This window comes from Pleuronectes platessa, chromosome 7, assembly GCF_947347685.1.
Source record: "Pleuronectes platessa chromosome 7, fPlePla1.1, whole genome shotgun sequence".
In the NCBI taxonomy this organism is placed as follows: Eukaryota; Metazoa; Chordata; class Actinopteri; order Pleuronectiformes; family Pleuronectidae; genus Pleuronectes; species Pleuronectes platessa.
Window position 1 is genome coordinate 28,287,318 of NC_070632.1, and position 25,533 is coordinate 28,312,850.

Here is a 25,533-nt window from a genome sequence, read left to right on the forward strand (position 1 = left end):
TTTATTCATCGTTCACCAAAAGATGTACTTCCTTGACCTTTCCCCATTTCTGAAATCATCATATAGCATGTCACAACTCATTAAATCAGTGTTTATGTTTATTCTGAGGTCAGATGTAGTAAACACCATAAGAGGAGCTGTTTGAATACACTCTTCTCTGAACATGTACAAATATCAAAAATGTAAATTCAGATTCATCTCAGTGTTGATTCTAATATTTTTTCATTCGACAGAGGGTAGACTCAATATTAGAAACACCTCAGCCACTACATCTAAAGTTTGGGTATATTAAAATAGACGAATCATGCCAATTTCTACATTGGCATGATTCTTCTCTTCTTCCATATATGCACATGACATATAGCAGTCACATTGTTTGTGTCGAGCCCTCTGAGCACCTTCTGATCGTTATTCCTAGAATGGAGGCCAGGACGGTCCCCAGGGTGCAGCTTCAGCTCCGTCCCCCAGGAAAGAGCAGCTTCCTCCATCCCCATCTCCATGGAGGGGTCCCAGTGCACAGGATCGCCAGGAGAAAGCACAATCAGTGACAGACGGTAGGTCCCATTCATCTCATTAAAATCAAATTGTTGGGTTGATTTATTAATCAAAAGAGAAAATGATGTATTAGATTTTATGTTTAAATTACAATTTTTTAGTTAAAAAGTAGTTAACTATCCAAAATGTTTGTTTGTGTGTGTGTGTCTCTTCCAGAGTGTCTTCCCAAGCCACGCCAACATGTGAAGCCCCTTCCACAACGTAGAGCTGTGTCCGTCCATGAAGACCCTCTGTCTATGACACAAGGTTTGATAAAGACATAATAGTTCTTACACTGACCATCATTCATTACTTGTTTAACATATACAGTACATGTGACGCTTTATGAGTCTGTCTCACTTCTGAACAGCCAACCCACTGTGGCACTGTGCAATAACTCTGGATCGTTATAATAACAACTGTACAGTTACTCCCGAAATTATATTATATATAATATATATTATAATTATATTTAATTATGTTTACTTATTTCACCCTCACTGTATATTGTAATACACACACCTGCAATTCTTTTCTTAGACCGTCGCACTGTTCGGACTGTTTGTATTGTTTTGTTTTGTTTTGTTTTGTTTTGTCTTGTTTTGTGATGTGTATTCTGTGTAAGCACACTGAGAGCCACTTTACCGAGTCAAATTCCCAGTTTGTGCAAACTTACTTGGCCAATAAACCTGATTCTGATTCTGAAGAGAGGTGCATTGGTGTATAGGAGGGAGAGAAGGGAGAGTGAACGAGGGGAGAGACAGTAGTGAGAACAGGTCAAACAAAGAGTGATCAAAGTTTGATCTCTTTCCTAATTCACAAGAGAAAAACATCAATTATCAGAGGAGGGTCTGAAAAATACATCATAACATTTTATGACATTTCATGTTTTTTCCCTGCTTATATGTTACAAAAAAACATCTCACTTTTACATTGGATTGGCGTTTTGGTCATCAGAACGCAGCTTTAGATATCACTGCTTGTCAGATTGTGTCTTGGTTTGGATGGTTGCACCTGACACAAAGTGGCGGCAACCACAACTCGTGCCTTTGCCAGTCTACACTGATGCCATTTTCTTGTCATCCATAGTTGCAGTGGGAAATGATTAACCAATGAAAGCAGACAGTGCCACAGTGTTATATTGTTAGACACATCATGAAGATAGAAACATGTTTCTCCTGTACATACAAGGGTGCAAAAAACAACAACAACACACATACACTATGCTTTTTACAGACACAGATTGTGCACAAAGTGAAACCATTTCCTGCAGAGAAGTCTTTTATGAGTTTAAAAGTGACAAGTACAATCCCTCTTGAAACATGTGCCCAGAACAGCAACGTTTTTTCTCTGATAAATTAGCAAACTAAACCTTAAAAAAAAACAAGAAATTAGAATAATGATTATATAGCTTGCTGGAGATTTTTAAGCCTTCGTAAACAGCTCAGTTTTAACAAATTTGTTTTAACGTGTCCAGAGATAGGGCATTGCAGATCTCCATATCTGAGTGGAATTATCCACCGTCTGTTCTCTCGCTGGTGTAGTGGATGACGAACAGACCCATATCTGAGGGCCGTAGTTTCTGGGATTGGGTATAGGTGTGGAGCAGGTCAAACAGATACTGGTGGACTGGGAAAGGGAGAAGGATTTCGTAAATGATGTGGGACTTGACCTGAAGCCAGTTAAGATGGATTAGAGTGGGGGAGATGAGCTGCCAGGGGAAACTTATGGTTGTCTGTAGCAGACTTAACAGCTTCCGGCCATCATCACATAAATGTAACATGACAGTCATCAGAGTCACATGTGAGACGTATACACACCATGTGAAAATACCAATTAGGAAGATAATACACTTTAAAATACAACACATTAAGGCTGTGATGATAAAATAAATTCTGCAGTCATGTGATGTCTAGTGGGAATTGAGCTCATTACCGACATCTCTGCAATTTATTTATTTTTCACTGGTGAAAATTATAAGAGTGCATAGATACATTTATAGACCAGCCCATCAATGATCTGAATATCTTTGATTTATTTAACGGGTAGGGTGGGGGGGTTGATGGATTCATCAAAAGATAAAGTGATGTATTAGATTTTAGGTTTAAATTACAATTTTTTTGTTAAAAAGTAGTTAACAATCCAAAATGTTTGTTTGTGTGTGTGTGTGTGTCTACCTTTGTCTCATCTCTCTAAGAGCTGAAGGCGGTGTTACAGAGGTCCCCCATCCGTTTCCGGGGAAACAGAGGAGACTTACCCACCTGCACTGAAGATCCATCCAGTGCAGAAGAAGCACAAAGAGCTCCGGAAGGTGAGAGGTGTTTATCAGTCATGGTTATATCTACTTTCTTAATCTTTGCTTCCTTTCTTCTTTTTTTTCAATTTAAACATACTCTTTCACCTGTCTGTGTCTTTCATCCCCTCAGCCAGTGACACAGGAAAAGAGACAGCTGAAGAAAAAAAGGACCAGAAGGAGGAGCTGAAGTCACAGAAAGGTGGCGGGACGATAGCTGATGCAAAGCACCCCTCTCCAGAAGAGGAAGAAGCCCTAGGCTCAGGGTGTGCATCCTCTACAGCTCAGACTCAACAAGGAGTATCAGCACCTCAACTCTTCACTCCAGCCGCAGCCCTCAACAAAGCTTCATCCACCCAGGAGAGGCCTCCAGCACGAACCCCAATGCTGGAAAAGCCTCCTGTAACCTCCACAACCCAGAAAAAGAGCCCCAGCACAGCCCCAACTTTCGACAAACTGCTTGTGTGCCCACCACTCCAAGACAAGACCTCCAGCACAACCCACAAGAAGAAGAGCCCTGGCATGGCACCAGCTACAAAGAATCTTGGAAACAGCACAGAGGAGAGAGGAGAGGCGCTCCTTAAACAGCACACAATGAAGGCAGAGCCTGCAGACCAAAGAACTGAGCCCCCTTTGTCTGAATAACACACAACATTGACTTACCCAAGGAGAAAAGACACACCTCGGAGAGAGAGGGAGGAGGGTGCTGTGACATGACTGAGATAAGGAAATGCAAGGGCACATGAGTTCTGAGAGAAACACTCTGTGGAAAAAAGCTGCTGGGTCCCACATCATTAGTGTTTTCCTGAGAACTAGATATTATTTAGTGAACACGGTTGGTGCTTGTTTAAATGCTAGCCTACAGCTAACATCCCATTTAACAACACATTTAGAGTGTGTAGTCATCAACATGTTAGGTTTCAACACAAATACACAAAAATCGCCTGCTTATATAAATTAGATCATTATGACATAATAACAGGTTTTCAAGGTCCATTATGTAATTTATTTCTTCTCACTTTACCTTCTTACTTTCTTTTACTTCCAGGTTTGTCTTCGATCCACACTGCTGTATTTTATTTTGACTTACTTCCAAGTGATTAAATGACAATTAGACCCATTAAGCTAATTTTTAATTGGGTGTTTTTGTTAAATGTTTAAATCTTAATGAGTCAAAAAATATTGATTGAATGGTGCTCTCTCTCTCAATCCACTGTTTCTTTTTTGTCAATGGACTGATATTCAGGTTGATGTTTGCTGTTTAGGATGTGTAATCTGGTTTGGAACTTTCTATTACTACTTAGGCCCTGCACTGTTCATCACAGTCTCTAACAGCTTCCGTACTGGCAGGCAGAAAATAAACATTCTGTCCTGCTGACAAACGGACATATTACTCCCTCATGAGATAAAAAAATTACATTTGCACTACACAATTCACACATGCAGTGGCATGAATGTAATTACAGTACAAAACCCATAGTAACATTTATTCACATAAAAATGTACATCATCAGTTGGATTTATGGATATAAGCAAACTGCTGAGGGAGATGAGGTAAAGTTACATAAGAAAGAGTTCAGTTTTCAGGTACATGAACATGCAGGCTTTGTAACTGTTAACAGCTCTGGTGAGATGAGCTGGAAATGGATTAACAATGAATTAGCCACAGTTTTTTTAAGCTTTTACACTTATAGATGCTGCATGGTGGCAGACTGCAGGACTTCAGCAGTTCACAAGGACAGTTCCCTGTCGCTTGTTTGACTTAATCCGTCACTCAGACCATCATGAATCTGATTTGAAATACATTTTCCTCATGTACCAGAGCAACCGACTGATAAATTCAAGGTTTTTAAACACCAACAACCTGCTTTCATGGAAATCCCCAAAGTTTCATTCTTTGGCTTTTATTTCAGTCAGTCCATTTACAATACTATAAATAGCCGTGTCAGTCATCACAAAAGGGGAAACTTTGAATCAGAAGCACGGCACAAAAACTACCCACTTCGAGGTTTGGTACTTTGGGCTAAGAGTAAACAACATAAATATAAGGTTTTGTCTCCACCAGATATTTGTCATTTTATGATACATACCAGACTTCGTTACTACAGAACCGGCTCTAAACATGCTCCAAAGAATATTTATAATTCCAGAAGTTGACCACATTTTTGGGTTGTTTTCATTTTTTTTTTTTTATTATTTCAAATCAATTTCCTCTACACTACTTATTAAACTCCACAATATGCCAACTATGTAGTAAAATATTCAAATTTAGCTTTTGCCTTGTTAAGATGTTTTCACATTAAGTCTTTGGATCTTCAGATGAACAAATGGAACGCTCTTTCTGATTCAGTCACTGTCGCTAATTGAAGTCAGGTTCATTCATTCCATTTGACAACTATAAGTATGTCCATCATATCACAGGGAGGAGAGTATAAGTATGATCAGATGTAGTGTAAGATAAGAATCAGTGTATTCAGTCTATCGAAGTGTCAGGGTGGTTGTTGAGAATGGTGCGTGTTTTGTGAGAGCAGACCTCAGTTCCCCTCTCAATGTTGTCAGCGACCTGAGCCTCCGTCTCATCCTGGGGTAGAGTTTATTTTCTACTGTCATGTTTATCTTTGCCTTGCACACACAGGATATGTACAAAACTACTTAAGCAAACAAAAAGTTATGAAAGTTATGAACAGAGTTTTAATCCATACCTATACTTATAATTATTAAAAGTTGATAGAGATGTGTCAAAATGTGTATTCTCTTGTTTTTGTTGTGATTCTGTTGTTTTATTTCTTCCTTCATTCAAGTTTTTAAAGTTTCAGAAAACACTACCATGTTAAACTGGGAGACACGAAATAGAGAAGAAAAAGGCTGCAGTTTGATAATTTAATATTGAACCCAATGTTTGAGGGACTCTACCTGAAGCAGAGAGGCATAAGTTACAGTATATAGTGCTGCTTAGATTTCAACCATTTCTTACTTGCCACATTTATTGGACTAACCTGCTTGCAGGCCAAACATTAAATCTAATAGGAAACACTTTTTTACAACCCATTTTAGTTTTTTACTTGATTTTGAGATTTACTTTCCTGCCTACCCTTTGGGTGTTTTGCAGTATATTTGATGAAGATACAGTAAGCAAAGGTTGGAATTCCTTTTACATTTTCTAAAGGTTCACGTCTGTGATGTATAAGTGAAGTGTGCGCTCTGTGTTTAGTAGTGAAACAAGCCTTCTGAAGGGGAAACCATAATGACCCCACATATCTGGGACCCCATTTCAAAAACAGTGTGTAGATTTCATACTAAAAATGAGCAAAAAAAATCATACGTGCATGAGTGGATCTGCCTCATATCCTGCCCTCTACTTACTTACAATCAACAATATATGGACAATGCAAGGCACCTCATGAATGTCTGATAATCAATCAATCAATCAAATTTTATTTGTATAGCCCATATTCACAAATTACAATTCATCTCATAGGGCTTACATAACACTGTATGGACAATTGCGCCTCTCCCTCTGATGCTTTCCCTCCTGCTTTTCACATTTAGTGAAAATATTCATCCATAAGTTAAACACCTTTAATTCATCTTTTATTTTATGATGTTGCATTTAGTGAACTTTTGCTCTGGACTTGCAACTGTGATGCATGTATTGTGTTTCTCTTTTGTATTGTCTGATGTGTTGCTCTTTGTTGTGTTGTGTTTTTATTGGGTTCATTCACAACTATATGTTTGTGTAAATCAATAAAAGCTCCCAGATAGTTGACAGCTTAAATCAAAACAACATGTGATAGTGAAAGCTAATACACAAACCGTCAGTCGTGGATATTTGTGAGTAAACTGTGGTAGCACATGGTAACAGAATATCCCCATACAATAGAAAAATCGACAGAAATCTATGTTTAGCTTTCCTATCAGTTATACATGTCATTCAGGGACAGGCGGCAGGAGCAATTTGGGGGCTTGCATATTGGACGAACTGGGAATCGAACCAATGCTCCGCCAATAAGTGTATAGCCTGCTCTAACTTCTGAGCCAGCGTCACTCATGAACGACAAAGCTGGCTTGTGTAAAACTGTATTTTACATGATACACCTCAAAATATAGATGACCTTTTATGATGATGGTGCATCAGTAAAAGTTAGCATAAAATATATGACATGACATTTTTGTAATCTAAAGACATTTAATGTATAATACAGCCCATTTTTATTGGCAGCTATACAACAACAATATAAATACAAAATATTAGATGATGTGTCATATATTACAGGAATCTCTCTTTTCATTAGAATATTTCCTCTCCAGTCTTAAATTATGACATATATACCAGCAGTTTCACTGGCATATAGGAATGGAAGGAAAGGAAGGAATGGTCCACATAATGGATTACACAGCCTACTGTATGTGTGCAGTTGACTAAGAAATACTACTGATGAGGTACACAAACACTTGAAGAGATACATTAAGTCTACTAATAAAGTTAGGCAAGCAGGTCATGAGCTAAAATTAGCAAAAAATGAGTCTTCTTGTTTGTTAGAAGCCAAGTCAACCCTGCTGAGTTGGACAGGAGCATGATTTAAATGACCATACTGAAGCTGTTTCTGATTCTCTACCTTACATTATGAAAATCAACTGGCTACATATACAGCTCAGCCATTTACTATTTTTTGTCAAAAGGATGGTTTTGACATGTAAGTGTATAATTTCATATAGTCAAATTTTTGTAAAGTAGTCAGTAATGAAACACGGGTTATTTGTATATGACAGAGAAGCACATAAAGCCAGTGATATTGTCCTTCAATCTGAATTCCATGCTGTGGTTTCACTTTGACTCAACTAATCCAAATTGTCCACCTTGTGACACTTGAATGTTTTCAATAATCAAACTGCCAGGACTGACACAGGAGTAACAGCTATTTCTGTATTTATGCCTCTGTGCTTACTAAGCCTCATCTTCACTGCCAGGCTCTTCTGGCTGGAACACAGGATTGTGTGTGAGGTTTTGTAGATCATCTGGAGTTATCTCTCTCATTTTCCCATCCATGCTGAGCTGCATGGGTTGGATCACATTGGTCCTGCCGAGAAAGGTGGTTCAAATGAAATAATGAGAGCATGTGTGAGTATAGATTGAACTAAGTATGCAGCCCTGAGCAGTTAACACTGTGGCAGTATTAATTACTGAGAAAATGGCAGTAAGCACAACTAAATACAAAACTGAGTGCATTCAATGTGATATTGCTCAAAGTTAGTAATTACAAATCCTGTTCATTTAATTGTTCTGTATGTACGTTTTTACAGCCCTTGAACGTCATTTTGACACAAAACTGGCAGTGGGTGGTGGTGATGGTCGCTTGCCAAGAGATTCAGCTATTCTTGTCTTATAAAGACAAGATATAATTTATCATCTGAGCAGAGTAAGTTCATCGGGACAGACTTGATGATTCAGTGACAGGCCAGCCATATTGGGGCTAGTTGGTTAGCATACTGACTTTAGTAGAAGTAGATCTGTTCCAGCTGATGCTGGATACTGATGCTCTTAACCTTTTTCATCCTTACAAAATTGTAATCTGGTTTATATTTTCTTCTCCATCACATGGAGCTGTATTACATCAAATGCAACAGGTCTACAGGTTGATTGAAAACCTTGTTCATGTAGTTATAGAAAAAGCCAATCACAGGACTAACATACTGGGAAACCAGTAACCTTCTTGCTATGAGGCAAGCACCACACCACCATGCAGCCTTAGTCAAAGTGTGTGTGTATGTGTGAGTGTGTGTTTCAGCTTGTATTGACCTTGACAGCTTGTCAAACATCCTGACCAGCTTCATAGCTTCATATTCTTTCTGCTCCTCTGTCATTCCCTCCATGGGATTAGGCTGCTCCTCTTCCACAACTCCTGTTATTGGGTTTATACTGGAGACAAAAAAGAGCCAGCCGGAAAGAAAACAAAAGAATAGAAAATAGCATAGTTATTCAAATTCTACGATTTCAGAGTTCAGACCTCTAAACAGAAGCCTCTCAGTCGAGGTGTTCCACGTTGTTCTTTGGAGGGGATAGGTGTGTGTGGGGGGAGGGGGGTCATACCGTATTTTTATGATCTGAGCTCTTAGTGTAAAGCTCATGGTGCAAGTCAATTTTACATTACACTTGTGTTAGTTTAATTGTGCCATGTTTCCACAGGATTGCATATGGTAACCTAATGAATCATGGTGGTGTTTTGGGTGTAACATGTAATTAACCAATCAGAATGACATCTCAGATTTAATGGTGTCACTCTGTATATGAGAAGATAATATGTGTGTGTATTAGCAAGCTGAGTATTAGTTTGTGGTGCACCTGCCTATGTGCATATTACTATTTTGATAATTAATCTTTAAAAAACAATGAACTGTGCCACTGACTTCAGACAGGGTTTTTTGTTGGTCATCACTTTTCACTGCCTCAAAGTAGCAATTCATTAACAATAAAAATGACCACAGCTCACTTTAAGAACAACACAACCATGGGTGCTCAGATGGATGCAAGTGCATTTTCTATTTAAACAATGTCGGTGCTGGAAAGATAAATGTCTTTAGTCTGTAAGACATAATTCAATGGTTACAGTAAATGTTTAATACTTAAAGCTAGCAAATGTATTTCGGAAATGCTTCAATGAAACGCACTAAATAAGGCACTGAGATAAGGTGACAATGTAGAGGTGGTACTGACTGAGCCTTGGCCTCTCTGTACTCCTCTGTCTCAGAGTCTTCATCTTCAGAGTAGATCCCAGAGTCTCTGCTCCCGGTCAACAGCCCTCTGGCAGCCAGAAGACCCGCAGCGTTACCATATCCAGTATACTTTACGAACCTTGACACTGAATTAAAAAAAAAACTATTGTTAATACAGCAGAATTAAAAGACACCAATACAATGTCAAGAAAATCAATCCAAGACGTCTCTGGTCAGAGAGCCACAACATCATCCAACTACGATATCTACATCAGACATGAGGCTGATCTGAATTATGATCCGATCGTTTAGGCTGCACTAGCAAAGATTTATATTCAGGACACAACCAGATCTCAGTAATTTCAACATTAGTATATGCGCTGGTCAGAGAGTTTAACTTATAAAAGAGTTGATAATAATAGAGTCATATTACATTGTTGTTCAACTGCATAGTTGATGAGTCGACATAGTCCATGTCGCAGTGAGCGATGATCTTAAAGTCACTCATACAGAGAGTGACATGAATCACAAACCATTCAAAATATATTTTCCTCACCACTTTCTTTGCAGAGTACAAAGAGGAATTCAGCTGCACAGTCCTTAACATCGGTGTCAATGTGTGTCATCATACGGACTAGTTTGTTCCTCAGAGCACTGCCCACCTCTGGTTTGTTTATCACATCACGCAGTGGAGGTAGCACCTAAACACACACACACATTAGCCGTCAAAACACCAACAGTGCTAATAATTACTCTCTTCCAGTGTTAATTTTGGCAGCTATTTTTGATTTAGTCTTAGTCTTAGTCTTTTGACGAAAATGCATATTAGTTTTAGTCACCTTTTAGTCATTTTAATCCTTCTTAGTTTTAGTCTAGTTTTAGTCGACGAAAACAAATTCCATTTTAGTCTAGTTTTAGTCGACGAAAACAAATTACATTTTAGTCTAGTTTTAGTCGACGAAAACTAATTCCATTTTAGTCTAGTTTTAGTCACATTTTATAGCCACATTAAACTCCTTTTCTATAAAAACATATAGCTGCAGCCTAATAGCTTAAAAATATATATTTAATTTTAAATGTGAAAACAAAAAGGGAGAGCAGGTCAGACTGGAGCCGGACACAGAAACTGAACATCGGTACAAACCAACTGCAGCTTCTGCTCTGATGAAGAAGCTGAAGCGCTGATCTCTGAGCAGCTGAGACCATAGAAACTCTGGTTTTCACTGTTTCCATAGTTAAGAAGCAGTCGGTCACTGAGAGGCTGCTCCACGAGAACGCGCTCTGCTTTCACTGTGTCTCTCTGAGCGAGTGTATGCGAGGCGGGGGGCGGAGCTACGGACCGGAGCGCTATCTGGGGCGCACACACACACATACACAGACACACACACTCGCCCGCTCCTGATACTTCATGACGGCCTGATACGATGATGTTTTAAAAATTATTGTGACTTAGTCAACCACCAACATTTTCGTCTCGTCTCGTCAACGAAAATTAAAATAGATTTCGTCATAGTTTTTATTTTCAAAGATTCGTTTTCGTTACGTCTTCGTCTCGTCTTCGTCATGGAAAAAAGGTCGTTAACGAATATATTTCGTCATAGTCTTCGTCAACGAAATTAACACTGCTCTCTTCATCGTGGATCTTATTTGCATCTGACCTTTGACCTGAGGAACTTCCTGGTCTCTCTATGGATGCGGCCGCTTTCGGTCAGCAAGTTCAGTGATGGGAGAAGGGTCTCTCTCAGTTTATGGACCTGATTTAAGGAAAAGCAAGCATTTACAATTGTAGAATAAATACAACCAATCATCTGGAATACTAGGAGGACGCTCAGAGAGCATACACTTCCACCAATGCTATTGCCCAAACTCCTCCATTTAAAATAATGTGAAAGGAACATCAAAGTTTACATGTTTCTGAGAAGTTTTGTTGAAATTAGTTATTTGATGATATGTGGAGCTTGTGTATTATATTGATACCATGGCTCCAACCCAATCACTACAGTCTCACGCTATAGAAATACAAAACCATTTACAATGCTAGCTTGATTTGTAATTTGGCTTTTAAATCTTCAATCAAAACCCTATTGAATACGAAAATTGGTTCTTACTTTCCACCACTGTCTGTAAGGAACATGATCAATTAGATCTTTCTAATATCAGTTAATAATTTAGAATACTGTCAGCTACATTTGTCAGTAGTCAAACGTATCCTTGACTTCTACACATTTTCACTGAGTTGTTGTAACTTGTAGCAACCAGCTGGCATAGTATTCTAAACGCGGACACATCAGTTAACATAAAGCTCCACCTACTGACAGAGTGCCAGGTTGTGTTCAATAGTTTATTTCCTTTTACCTTCTATAAGATAAGCAACTTTTAACCAGGCGGCTAACAAGCAATATCATATTATAGCAGCATATTTAATATAATTTGATTAATATCTGTATTAATTTATGTAGTGAGGATGATACAAAAAGTCTTGTCTTACCCGGTCAAGTCTTTTCTCCATGAATTTCAGGAGCATGTTGACAGCATCCATGTTGACCCCCATATACTCAATGGAGGCTTGTTGTACCTTTGGCATCAACAGCACGCCCAGACAGGGCAGAGGGAGGTTACCTAACAGGTTAACCGTGTGGCTGGGTAAAAGAGGGATGGAGGGCAATGACTGTATGATTCAATGAACAGAGTGACAAAGACAACAGATGTAAAGTTTGTGTTGTTATACCTGTGGAACTCCTCAGTCCGCTCCTCTCCATCAGCATGGCTCATTAGACAGTGTCTCAGTATGGCTCCCAAATGTCTGTACTCTGCCATCTCCTCCTTCATACACACACACACACACAAACACACAGACACAGACACAGACACAGACACAGACACACACACACACACACACACACACACACACACACACACACACACACACACACACACACACACACACACACACACACACACACACACACACACACACACACACACACATATGTGTCTCGTTCACATGGAAGTAGAAGCCTTTCACTGTAAATGTGTATATTTCCAGTGTATTTGTGTGTAACAGATAGAGGTAGCTGACTAATCATATGTTGTTGGATTCCAATGGAAACACAAAAAAGATTTGAAAAGTTCAAAAGAAAGACATAAACATTTTCAACACACACAATACCAGCAGATAGGGGGTTCTTTGCCTTACTTTTGGTTTGGGATGAAAAGTCACAACAACCATAAGATGAAAATAAAAATTCAATATGCCCTGAGAATAAATCAAATTATTCTTTCTGTGATGATCCCAGACCCTTGCTCTCACAGCACCAACAGGTCTGTGTTTTCATGTATACTATGAAATATCTTACAATGTCTGCTTGATGGATTGGTTGGATGGATTGTTGGCACTCATCTGATCATTTGACTGTCCCTCTAGTGCCACCATCAGGTCAAAGTTGCACTTTGTGCCAAATACTTAAAAATAATAACAAATCAAATCAGCCTCAGCTCAAATTTATTTTTAGTGTCAATCAGCATGTAAATAACTGTAAGTACATTTAACTCTGAGGGAAGGCCTCACAGAGTTTAGCCAGATTTCCCAACAGAATGAGTGAACAAGCCTGGGAAATATGAGTGTTGTATCTTTATGAGTTCATGCTGCAGGTCTTTCAGAAATAAGTAATTATATTAATATATAGTAACTTAGCTACTAAATGCAATTACTATATCATATTTAGAATTGTAAGTATTCCATAAATAACAACATGACAAAAACGATATAAAAAAATAAATGTACTTTTCTCCAATACCTCGTCAACCTTACGCCTTGCCGTGTCAAACGTGAGGTTAAATAGTATTTTCAGAATTTCCATGGCTAGTTCTATTTGTTCCCGGCTCAGAGGGGATAGTTCTTCAAGTGGGACGTCCTCTGATCCTGCTCTGGCCGTCTCCAATGTGTCTGGCCAACACAGGCCTAGTGTCACATCCAACTGGTTGCCTGGAACAAACAGGAGGAGAAGTTGCCAACGTATTTGCTTTGTACCTTCCTCTTATGGAATCCTCTCCTCCTTTTCAATTTATGTGCGATGATTTATCATTTGTTTTGTTATTGCTTTTAGAAATCCTAGGTATTACAGACACTGGAGACCTAGAAGGTGAGTTACATTGCACCATTGGTTAACTTGGAGATTGGTAACCTAGAGATGATGATGGTCACTAGATCAGTATATATAGAGGGAGGATATAGTGGTTACACATGAAATCAGTTACCTAGCAGACTGATGCCATGAAGCTCCTGTGCTAGCTGTGCCCTGACGTCTACCCTGAGGGTAGTCAGCAGAAAGGTGAGGCGCAGGTCAAAGAACCGCACCTGGACAGAGAAAGCACACACGGACACAAACTCACTGTCTGACTTCAGTGAGGGGCTGGAGGAGCTTCTTTGGTATCAGCTGGAGGATATCTGCTGCACAAAGTATCATTAAGTGTTGTGTTCTGTGTAGTGTAACAAATATTTTTCATAAACAACATTGAAGCTTCAAACAACCCGCAGTTCATGCAGAAACACATAAACACTAAAAGAATTAGTGCACTATTATTATGAGTGCTCTTGTTTTGAAGCTACAGATGTCAACAAAGTCAACATGAAAATATTTAGCTAACTGACATCCATACCTCGTGGATCCAGGTGGAATCATGACACTGTTTCAGCCTCTCTGACAAGCCCTTTATCAGCTGCAGATCTGCTGCGATGACCTGCCAACCACCCATCCAAGTACAGGTTTTAGATTGTCACCAATACAATCTGAAGTTTTCATGTAAATGTTCAAAGAGAAATACAGCACACTGACCTGTCCCGTCTCGTTGTGTAGCAGGATGTTACATATGGACTTGAGAGCCTCGACAATAACTTCCTGGTCAGGACTTTCTGACGGAGGGGACGCTCCCTTCATCAACTCACTCGACACTTCCTCTGCATCTTCCCCCTCACCCTCGACTAAAAAGAATTAATGCCAAAGTCCAGTAGTGAAGCGGAGACATCCTGTATTTAAACTGTGTTTAGTTGAAAAATCCATGTGAAGAATTTTTGTTTTTTTTGTTAAGTAATTCCAGAACAAATTTATGGCTAAAAAAAAGAAACAATAGGATAATTACATTGCAAAAAAAATCATAAAAAGTGCAAATGTGGTTGGCAGCAGGGCTTACCTTGGCCCTCCATCAGAATGCTGTGGGCATGTGTGGCAGTGCTGGCAACAGCGATCCCAGCGTAGCGGGCAAGAGTAGACATGGCCGAGCGATTGATGAAGGGGTCCAGGCAGTCTTTGTCCCTGGTCAGGATGCGAAGCGTTTCTAGACATGCCAGCTGACAGGACGGCTGCAACTCCCTATTGAGGAAACCGAGCACCAACTCTCCCAGACGCTGCGTCACACAACAAACAAATCAAGTCACTGCTGTATTCATGGAAGCAAAGAAGGAAATAGGTGATTAAACATAGCAGTATCACCTATACAATGTAATGAACACTGGACTGAAGCTGCCGCTTGTCTCAATACTGTACATAAAGTATATTGAGTATTTTCCATGGCTGAGATGCTCTTTGATTTAATTTCCCTCTTGACTACTTTAGATTTGTACAAGTAGTTGTGACTCTGCCGTTAAAGAACAGTTTTTCAAAGTCCTATGTCTCCTGGCTAACGAGGTGAGTGGCAGCTAATCCTGGCTCTGATAAATGCGTCTGCTAAGCTCATCTCGCTAATATGTTCCAACAGTCTATTTGCAGGTGTATGCTCCGTGTGTGCACGTTTGTTGGATAAAAAAAGCACGAAATGACACATAAGCTGTACTTGACCTATGTTAAAGCCTGAACTTTGAACTAACTTACTTTTCTTTTTTCCTACGGACCACAGTTTTAATCGTATCCGTTCTATAGCTAAACTGAACAACAGCAACAAGTTTACTTTGTGAAGCTGTTGCTTTGCTGCTCTGTCAGAGTCTGAATGTGGTCTGTATTTATATAGCACTTTTCTAGTCTTGATGACCACCCAATAATTTAGAGTTCACCAATTCACACACACACTCATACAGTGCATCAATGTGCAGCACTTTTTCTATGGGGCAATTTCCTATCTCCTCAGTCAAAGCTGCCTCAGAGACATTTGACCCAAAACAGTCACAAATGTGTGTTAAATCATCAAAAATATAAAATAAGATTTTCAAATGTATCAAATTTTTGAATAATTTTGGGTTCTCATAAAGTTAAATTTTCCAATCCACAGCCTAACACCAAGCAATTAGGAACCCAGGTTAAACTTTACGTTTATTTTACAAATCACAACCTCTATAAATATGAATGTGTTACTTTTACTATTACTTTTAGATTAACTTCAACTTCATTGATCTGATCATTATTCCAGTAGAATTTAGTTTTCTCGTAGAACACCATGACCCCCTGGACTGACAGTTTTCTCTGATGCTGCTTGCTAAATCTGCCACTTTATAAACCATATGTGACTATGATCGGTGGATCGCGAATCAGAGATTGTGATCATAATGGTGGATCCTGTATGGCAGATTCTGTATCGTGCTGGATGATCATGATAATAATGGCGGATCCTGTATCGTATTGGCATCTGATAGTGTTGGTGGACCACAATCGAGGTGGCAGCTGATGGTGGATCCTGATGGCGGCAGTGGACAATGACTGTGGACTATAGTGGCATCCGATCTTGATGGTGGATCCTGATCAAGGTGGCTGCTGCTCTCACGTTTACATTTATTTTGTACCACTCAGTGGTTAGGTTGAACTGAGGGTAATGAACCATACATTTTTTATTGAGTGGGACTGAATGAGATTTTAGTCCTAGAACCACCCTCACTGAGAGTCACTCTGCCCAAAAAATCCTGTAAGACCACAAAAATCTAAAATATTGCCCAGCGAACTGAAAAAAATAACAAGAGGTTCAAACTGGCACCAAAACCAGTGAATACTTTAAGTTGCAGTCTCTGTTTCAAACATGTCTGATGGAACACATTCACTCCTATTTCAGTCACTCTCTGTCTGATCGGGCCACATAGCTGCTCATGTGTTGAGGCATGGTCATGCTTTCCATATGGGGTTTGATAAAGTTGCATTGAAAAGCATCTGCATCCCCGCAGTGAGAGAACATGCACAGACAGGCAGTGTGATGCTGCTGTTGTGTCACTGTGGCCGGGCTGACACTCATAATTTCAGCATTGATAACTCTGAACTAAAGTAAAGTCAAATGCATTCACAATATTGCCATTAGCAGCCAACTCTACAACTGACAAAGCTGCATTGGTTAATTGGTGCATTAGTTTCTTGAATGTCACACTTCAGCAATTTAAATAAATAGTTTATTTACATTTGTGTTAGCACTCAGTTAAATAACATCTCACTACAGAGCCTCAGAAATAAGCTAAAAAAAGACACACGATTCTCTGTCACCTTGTGTGAGCATACAGACCAACAACATCCCACATCCCGAGAGATACATTTGTTCACTGACATTTGAATTCCCCTCCTATTGTTAGCTTTCTGTAATAAAATCCTGGACCGCATCTATTTATTCATTTCTGGTTTAAGGGAATTAAACTACATTCGGATTAAAACATCTGCCATACATTGTAACAGTGGGACATCTCTCTCTCTCTCTCTGTCATGGCGGAGTGTGCGTGGGGCTGAGAGCTGTATGTGAGGGTGAAAGGTATAGTGGGTTTAAGACTTACTTTGCTGAGCTTTATCATTTAGGTGTATGTTTATTTTTTCGTCTTTAGTTGTATAGTTGTTTTTTCTGTTTATAATAGTTTGCTGAGTGAGTGTGTGAGTGAGTGTGAGTGTGTGTGCTAACAGGCATGCTGCACCTTCTCTCCTGGCAGAGGTACAACGGGCTTTAATAGATTTCTTTTGGGGCAGGATGCACTGGATCCCACAGAGTGTCCTTTTCCTTCCTATAGAGGAGGGGGGGCAGGGCCTGGTCCATCTGGCCAGCAGAGGCGCTGCCTTCCGCCTTCAGTTCTTACAGAGATTGCTGACCGGGCCAAGGGACGCTCTGTGGAGACCTCTGTCCCGGTGCATCCTGCAACATTTTAACAGCCTGGGTCTGGATTTTAGCCTGTTTTTAATGAATGATAACAAAATAGTCTCACCATCTCTTCCTGGAGTGTTTTTAAAGTGTGGAACCTGTTAAAAAAAGAGCGAAGGCTACAGGGGGACTCCCTGCACTGGCTGCTGCAAGAGCCTGTCCTGCACGGGACCATTCTAGATCCCCCCCGCTGGGCACAAGGCACCCTCTTCAGACTGCTGCAGGCTGCCGGGGTCTCTACGCTGGGTCAGGTGGTGGAGCTAGCCGGTCCTGAACTGGAAGACCCCACAGGGCTGGCCAACAAACTTGGAATCCGATCAGAACGGACAATGGAGAGGGTGCTTGGCCACTGGAGGACAAGACTTGCGGATCAGGACATCTTGCTTTTAAACTCTTTTAAAGATGGGTCTATTTCCCCCAATCTTGAGGACCCTTTCCCCACCACTTTCCTGGCACTGGATTTTAAGGACTATTCTGGACCTCTGGTGCAGCCTGCTCGCCCGGTCTCCCTGGAGGGAGCTTCCGGGTAGAATCTCTACCGACTGAACATTCAAAAACTGAACGGGCGGAGATACACTCCTTGGAGGAGTTATTTTGCCGCAGAAGAAGAAACCGGACCCCAGTGGAGGTTGATTTACAAACCTCCACTGAGTAAGAGACATGGAGACCTCCAGTGGAGGTTGCTCCACGGAATCATAGCGGTGAACGCTTTTTTATCAATAATTAAGAACTCCGTGGAAGACAAATGCCCATTTTGTAATGTAAAATAAACCCTCTTTCACTGTTTTTATGAGTGTCACCGTCTCTCTGATTTGTTTCTGTTTTTACAAGTTGTTTTTACCAGTTTTAAAGAGGTTTTTAACAAGCAGGGTTTTATTTATGGTTTTAAATACACTCGCAAACAAAAACACAAAAGCCAGCTTTTAAACTTTGTTTTAGGGCAGGCTAAGATGGCCGTGTATATAACCAGAAAGAGGAAGGTGGAGCAAGACGTCCACATTGAGTCGGTCCCTGTCTGTATCAACATGATAAAATCCAGAATATTGGTTGATTTTATTTTTTATAAAGCAGCAGGTGACCTGGACTCTTTTAATGATCTGTGGTGTTTTCAAAATGTTTTATGTTCTGTGACAGATCAAGAACTTGTTTATGCTGATTATCTTGTGTGATTTATTTATTTTATTTATTTGGCTAAACGTGTATTTTAAAAATAACTTATTAGGTGTTTCAATGTGTTGTGTCAACCAATAGTACCAAATAAAGTTGTTTTCTAAAATCTCTCTCTCTCTCTCTCTCTCTCTCTCTCTCTCTCTCTCTCTCTCTCTCTCTCTCTCTCTCTCTCTCTCTCTCTCTCTCTCTCTCTCTCTCTCTCTCTCTCTCTCTCTCTCTCTCTCTCTCTCTCTCTCTCTCTCTCTCTCTCTCTCATTGAGAGTAAGAGCATACACATGTTAGTTATTCCATATTCATACCTTTTGTAACTCCCCTACCTAGAGCACCAGGAATGCACACACAAGGAGAGACGCATGGTACAGAGGAGGTGAGAGTGATAATAAATAACCATGTGTTATTTTACTGGTGACATCAAATTAGACTTTTTAATACACATTTTAAAGCTTCAAAGTTCTTAAGCTCTTAAGAATTTATGCAAGTTACCAACAACTCTTTCATTGTCTAACATCAAGTAGATTAACAGTCATACCTCTCTTTCACGCTCCTCTTCCCTGCTGAATGTAAAGCATTGGTTCATCTGAAGAGAAAGCACAAAAAAAAGTGTGAGGTAGAGGATACTCTAAAGGAGGAATAGACAAGAGGAACAGAACAGTACAGAAGAGGAAGAGAGGGAAAAGCAGGGGAATAATAAGAAACATAAACTTTTAATATCTTAAAACAAAGAGGTAATCATAAATCATGATGTCGAATCATCACAATCCTCTACCGGAGGAGGGTGTGGGGTCTCTTTTTCAAGCTGAAGACAGCTATACATGTACTGTCCAATCAACAGTGTCCTTTAACCATGTCCACAATCCAGCTTTGAAATATCCAGTCATGATTGTGAAGATTGGCTTCTTGAATCTCCTCTGACATGTTTACCAAGGAATTCTGAACATTTCAAACCAAAACTAAGGTTTTTTTAAATAAGGGATGTTCAGTTCCAACATGTACCGTGAAGCCGGATTGTAATTTAGCTCGCCAGCCTCTCAGTGACTTAACGTTAGCTTCAATCTCACTGATATCATTTAGCTTGACGTCTTCTCTATTGGTAGAATGTTCCCGAGTTTAGGTGACCAGGTTAGCTCACGAGAGCTAACGTCACGGTATGTTTCTGTAGCGTTAGCAGTAACTGTTTTGGGCCCTGGTATGTAAATCGACTGACGTTACTACCAACGTGGTATTTCTAAAGCAATACGCCAGTATCGTTAGCCAGTTCTAAAAAAAAAATTCTGTTGGTTGTTATTATTGTTTATTTGTATAGTTTATAAAGTGTTAATGACCACTCAAGGCTTTTTAAAGTACAGTTTTGCCATTCACAAACACACACATTCATACACTGCATCAAAGTGCAGCACTTCTTCTATCACACATCAGTCACACTCTGCCAGCATAACCATCAGGGGCAATTTAGGGTTTGCTGTCATGCCCAAGGACACTTCCAACTACTGACATTGTTCTTGGAGGATGGTTTGCTCTATGTACTGTGCAACGGCTGCCCTAAAGGGGCAGAAGGGGGGCGCTATAATGAACAAATTACATGAATTAACTAAACAAACCCTAAAACTACTCCCAGATAGTAATGGCATGTAAGATGGTTCCATCTCGAAAATGTCCAGTCATATAGGTCAAGTAGTAGTACCAGTAGGTAGTTTAAAGCTTATATATCTCTTAAATTAATGAGGTGTGGTGGATGGTAATTTAAATTGCGTTTTTCTAGTCTTGATGGCCACTCAAAGCGCTTTGCATTACAGTTTATTGCCATTCACCCATTCACACAAACATTCATACAGTGCATCTATAGGAAGCACTTTTCCTTGAGGTGCAATAAGGAGTTCAGTAACCTTTAGGCCATCCGCATGCAGATGGGAACGACTGCTCTACCCTTTTCAGCTGATATATATGCTATTGTCAAGCTGCAAAATCTCAACAATGAGATAATAGACATTTAAAAAAAACTGTATAACAGAGGGCATCTGAAAAGTTGGATAATTGTTTTTGGACTTGATCCACTGTTGATGTAAGGCAGGGGAAGGGTAACCTAAAATTGACATTTAACCTTTTTCCAATTAAATGGTCATTTCGATGTTTTCGAGGCCTCTAACTAGAAGGTCGGCGGTTCAATCCCAGTCTTTCCCATCTGCATGCCAAAATGTCCTTTGGCAAGATATAGAAAAACACTGTCTGAATGTGTGTGAGAATGGGTGAAAGAGCATGGTCATCAAGACTAGAAAAGCAATATATAAATACAGATCTTTTTCCATTTAAAGAAATACAAATAATCAGCGCAGGCAAACAGCAGAGCATAGTGAGGAAAGGATATCGCAGATCATGCAGCTCTCCTTTAACACTAAGCTCCTCTTTAGTAGAGTAGGATTTGACTTGGCCATAGAAGACTCTATTTGTGCATCAGAGAACATAATCCTATTGCCTTTGAGAATTAGTCCCTATGACTGGTCGACGACCCAACCAAAGGTAGAACTTTGATAAAATGTAGCATTGCAAAGGTAGAAGAAGCTTATAAATCAGTAACCCAACACCTAGTCCGCATACTGAGGTGTCCTTTGGCAAAATACTGAGCCCCAAATTGCCCCTTCTCATAGAAAAAGTGCTGCACATAGATGCACTGTGAATGTGATTGTTAATGGGTGAATTTAAAACAATTTTAGTCTTGGAGTAAGGTCATTCAATTTTCTATAGCATTCTTCATTGGCCATACAAGATATATTGAAAATGTTTTACAAATTTGTAATAGTTTTAATAGTGTATTTTTTATTGATGTGAATCACTTAGTAATTTGATATCTGTGAAAGGTATTATACAATTACTCTCTCTGACCTGAGACCTCAAATGTTCTTCAGTCAGAAGGGACTGAGGAACATTGGCATTTAAATGGATAGTTTTAACGTGGTGTTTAGGTGGTTGTGAGAGTGCTGCTGGCTAACGGCAACATTTTCCTAATGTTACACTTGATAAAAATAATAGCTGGTATGAGAAGCTGTTAAGAATGTACCTAATATATACATACTCATATTTTGTATGTGTTAACATGTTTTATGTTACTCCCCAACACTATATGACTTAGAAAAGTCCAGTCCTAAAGAGGATTATTTGAGCATCATGACCCTAACTGAACATGTAAAGCGAGGACAGAATCTGCTTGCGTAAAACAGACAACATGTACATCACATTAATGCATAGATTTATGATTAACTTGATGTTTCGATGCAGAGATGCAATTGGGCTCTTGTTTACCTCCTTGGTGTAGCTCTGTAGAGCAGTCAGAGCGGTGTCTTGCTCTCCCGTCTCCATCTGCTCTATGATGGCACTTAAATCCATTTTCATCGCCATAGAACTAAGGCTTCCTCCTGGATTGACGCTCAGAGCACAAGCTTGTTTGTCCTCAGTGCGCGTGTACAATTTATGATTACACACCAGCCCCAAATGACTGCATGATTCCTGGATCCCTGCCTGCCAGAGAGAGAGAGAGAGAGAGAGAGAGAGAGAGAGAGAGAGAGAGAGAGAGAGAGAGAGAGAGAGAGTAATGCTGCGTTCAAGAGTCCCGGAGAGTGACGGACAAAACATATTTCCTGAATAACGAAAAGATGTAGAGTATTCATGGAAAATGTACTTTATTTCTTTTTTCATTATTTTTCATATGAATGTCCTTTATTTAAATATCCCCTTAAGATCCAAACATTTAAACTTAAAATTTGCGCGTGGAATAGATGTCACGTACAATGTTGTGTTAAATTCTCAGGGCCACAAGTACTGATTTTCAGTAACCACAGTTTTCAATAAGGGATACATTTTGTTTTATTATATAATAGAATTCATCTAAATTCGATTAAAAACTGTATTGCTTGTTAGACTAAACCAAAAGGGTAACCCATCTCAAAATATGTACGTGATGTATGATGACCCATCACTGTTTATTTTCTAAAGTAGACAAGGGAGTGCTGGCCATGTCCGGGTGTGTTCGATTCATAATCCAAAGCAAACGTACGGGCGGGGTTAATGTTATACATTCAACAAATGTCATCCAAATATCATTGTATGACAAACCAAATACATTTTTATAATTCTTAATTTCTTCTGTTGCTACAGGATTTTTAAGAAATGTATAGATACGATCACAGTATAAGCTCCACTCTTCTGACCCACACGAGATCAGTACTACGATTGAATAACGCTTTGATTTGACACGCGCTGTAGCAAATCAAACTTCAAGGCGGGGTTTGGGCGATATAATTACAGCCAATGGCGTTGCTGTGACTATCTGAGTGACAGAAGCTGCAGCTGTAGTGGGGGAAGGGGTAGCTGAAGTTGTCGGAACCGCCATCTTGAAAAGTGCCCTCTGATGATCTACCTTTTCGCGCCTGTCAGAATCACTTTTAAACGCCTTTTCCCCCCACTGGGGTTCCATGTTAGCTCAGCGCTCGTCTTCTAAAGGCACGGGGCTAATGGCAAGATAAGCCACATGCTGGAGACTTTCCGTTTATCGTTGTCTATCGGTAAGTACACTTGCTAGCCCATGCACTTGGTTGGTGCTGAAGAGACGATTAGCCAGTAGTCTTCTGATAGCCCGCTAGCGTTAGCAAGAAGCATACTTGGCCATCTTAACATTGTGCTGTCAGACACTTGGTGAACCTCTAGCTAGGACATGGGTAATGTTAACATTACAGTTCAGTTCCAACATGTACCGTGAAGCCGGATTGTAATTTAGCTCGCCAGCCTCTCAGTGACTTAACGTTAGCTTCAATCTCACTGATATCATTTAGCTTGACGTCTTCTCTATTGGTAGAATGTACCCGAGTTTAGGTGACCAGGTTAGCTCACGAGAGCTAACGATAGCTGGTGACGTTAGCTTGCTGGCCTGAAGCCAGCAAGCTAACGTCACGGTATGTTTCTGTAGCGTTAGCAGTAACTGTTTTGGGCCCTGGTATGTAAATCGACTGACGTTACTACCAACGTGGTATTTCTAAAGCAATACGCCAGTATCGTTAGCCAGTCTTACTCATGATAATCCGAGTAAAAACTATCATTTGTACATCCTGTATTTAAACCCGTCTCCATGCCGGTGTTTCGTGGATAGCTGGAAAACAGTGTTAAGTAATGGTCACAATATGTGATTACTAAAGTAATCTGCGACAAAGCTGCGTCTTCAGGAGGGTCAGTCTGTCTGTTAGTGGGTAGCTATTGAAAATGAATGTAAATCAACGTTTGATGTAGAGGTTGAGGTAGCCTTGTTATTGTAGGTAAGGGAAACACTGTTGTCTACCCTTGATAGGGAACTGACTTTAGTCAAGTTTACCTAACCTGCCTGAAGCTGTCCATATCCATTTAGTTTGGTTCCTGTGTCACCAATTTGTCTAATGTGGCACCGAATCAGTAAATTATGTTAAAGCTATAAAAGTTTGTCATCCTGACTTTCTGCTGGGTTGTCTACAATATTTTATTGCCTTTGACCTTCGGTATGTCGCTGTAAATTTGTTGCGTCAAGGGGCAAATTATTACAATGTTATAAGAATAAGTTCTCTTGTTTGCTTTGAAAAATCAAGGATTTATAGGATTATGAATGTGGATGTATTTGAGACCAGAGCATTTGTATGGAGGAGTCTATGGAGACTGCCATGTTTATATGCATATGCAATTCTTTGACAGCTGTAACATATTCCTCTACCTTTAACCAAAACAACGGGAGATTACATGGTATGACCATAACTGGCATCATTCTAATGAAGTTTTGTGGAGTAAATTAGTTATCTGCAGCCTAAGTAAGAAACACGCTTTACTTACCAATGTTCACAGTCCTTCTAAACCTGTATATGCTGCTAACACCAACCTCCCATTAACATCACTGACCGGCTGTTATCTGTGAAGAGTAAGGGACGCCAGTAAGTGAACACCAACCTGCCAATGTTGGTGTTCTCTGGCAAATTCCGATCGAGCTGCCCGGGCCTTGGCTGTGAGCACAGGTCCTACCAAAGAATGTCGGGCCCTCATGCCCTCATGGAGTCTGTTGCTGACAGTTTGATCAGATACATCCACACCAGTAGCCTGCTGGAAGTCGTTTTTTAGGGCTCTGTTCCTCCTTGCACAAAGGAGCAGATACTGGTCCTGGTTTACCGGAGGTGCTGATGGAAGTAGATGAGGAGTGAGTCATCTCGCTTCCTTCCTATTAAGATACAGATACATTTTATTGATCCCAAAAACATGCACAATCACACGACATGCAGAGTAGGGAAATTTGTCTTCTGCTTTTGTCCCATCTGGTGAACATCACAGGACAAACAGAGCAGTGGGCAGCCATGCACAGCGCCCGGGGAGCAGATGTTGGGGGAGTAAGGTGCCTTGCTCAGGGGCACTTAGACAGTGGGGGTAGGGAGAGTGCTCTTTGGACTTTGGAACAGATCCGGGTGTTGTCCTGGCAGGTATGTTGTATTGTCACCGCGAGGAATCGAACCAGCGACCTTCCAGTCCGATGTCCGTAACTTTCTGCCCATGGTCCAATTATTTTTGCCACTGAAAATCGCGTATATGCAAAAGCGACAAAACATGGACTAATGGCGAGATCCGTTGCAACATCATTGCGTACCAGGAAGTCAATAGTTCGGGAGAATTTCACCCTTAACATAGCCCGGAAAAAAAAACTACTGAAATATCTGTAGGGCGGAAGGGCGGACCTGCTCTCCATG

At 40.1% G+C, this 25,533-nt stretch overlaps 3 protein-coding genes across 9 annotated transcripts in view; 2 read left to right on the forward strand and 1 right to left on the reverse strand.

The window, feature by feature from the left end:
* carmil2 (capping protein regulator and myosin 1 linker 2) overlaps positions 1-5,571 on the forward strand; it is a gene marked incomplete in the record, with an annotated part of 64,130 nt that extends 58,559 nt beyond the window's left edge. For all 5 annotated transcript variants that reach the window (XM_053427630.1, XM_053427629.1, XM_053427631.1 and 2 more), the window contains 4 exon segments: positions 419-554; positions 712-801; positions 2,732-2,845; positions 2,961-5,571. In XM_053427630.1, the coding sequence (XP_053283605.1) occupies positions 419-554; positions 712-801; positions 2,732-2,845; positions 2,961-3,472 (852 nt within the window).
* Positions 5,572-6,241: 670 nt separating this feature from the next.
* Positions 6,242-24,763, reverse strand: ric8a (RIC8 guanine nucleotide exchange factor A). The gene is made up of 15 exons (XM_053427644.1): positions 24,635-24,763; positions 22,091-22,306; positions 19,326-19,373; positions 14,729-14,942; positions 14,374-14,519; positions 14,198-14,278; positions 13,796-13,895; positions 13,336-13,523; positions 12,267-12,361; positions 12,027-12,177; positions 11,197-11,292; positions 10,095-10,239; positions 9,540-9,684; positions 8,625-8,744; positions 6,242-7,905 (listed from the first exon to the last, which is right to left on the reverse strand). The coding sequence occupies exons 2-15, from the start codon at positions 22,184-22,186 to the stop codon at positions 7,773-7,775; spliced, it is 1,758 nt and encodes a 585-aa protein (XP_053283619.1). The 5' UTR covers positions 22,187-22,306; positions 24,635-24,763; the 3' UTR covers positions 6,242-7,772.
* The window catches only part of ppp6r3 (protein phosphatase 6, regulatory subunit 3), a 32,715-nt gene continuing 30,306 nt past the window's right edge, over positions 23,125-25,533 (forward strand). For all 3 annotated transcript variants that reach the window (XM_053427637.1, XM_053427638.1, XM_053427640.1), the window contains exon 1: positions 23,125-23,349. The gene's annotated coding sequence lies outside the window, so the exon portion shown is untranslated. The remainder of the gene's footprint in view (positions 23,350-25,533) is intronic.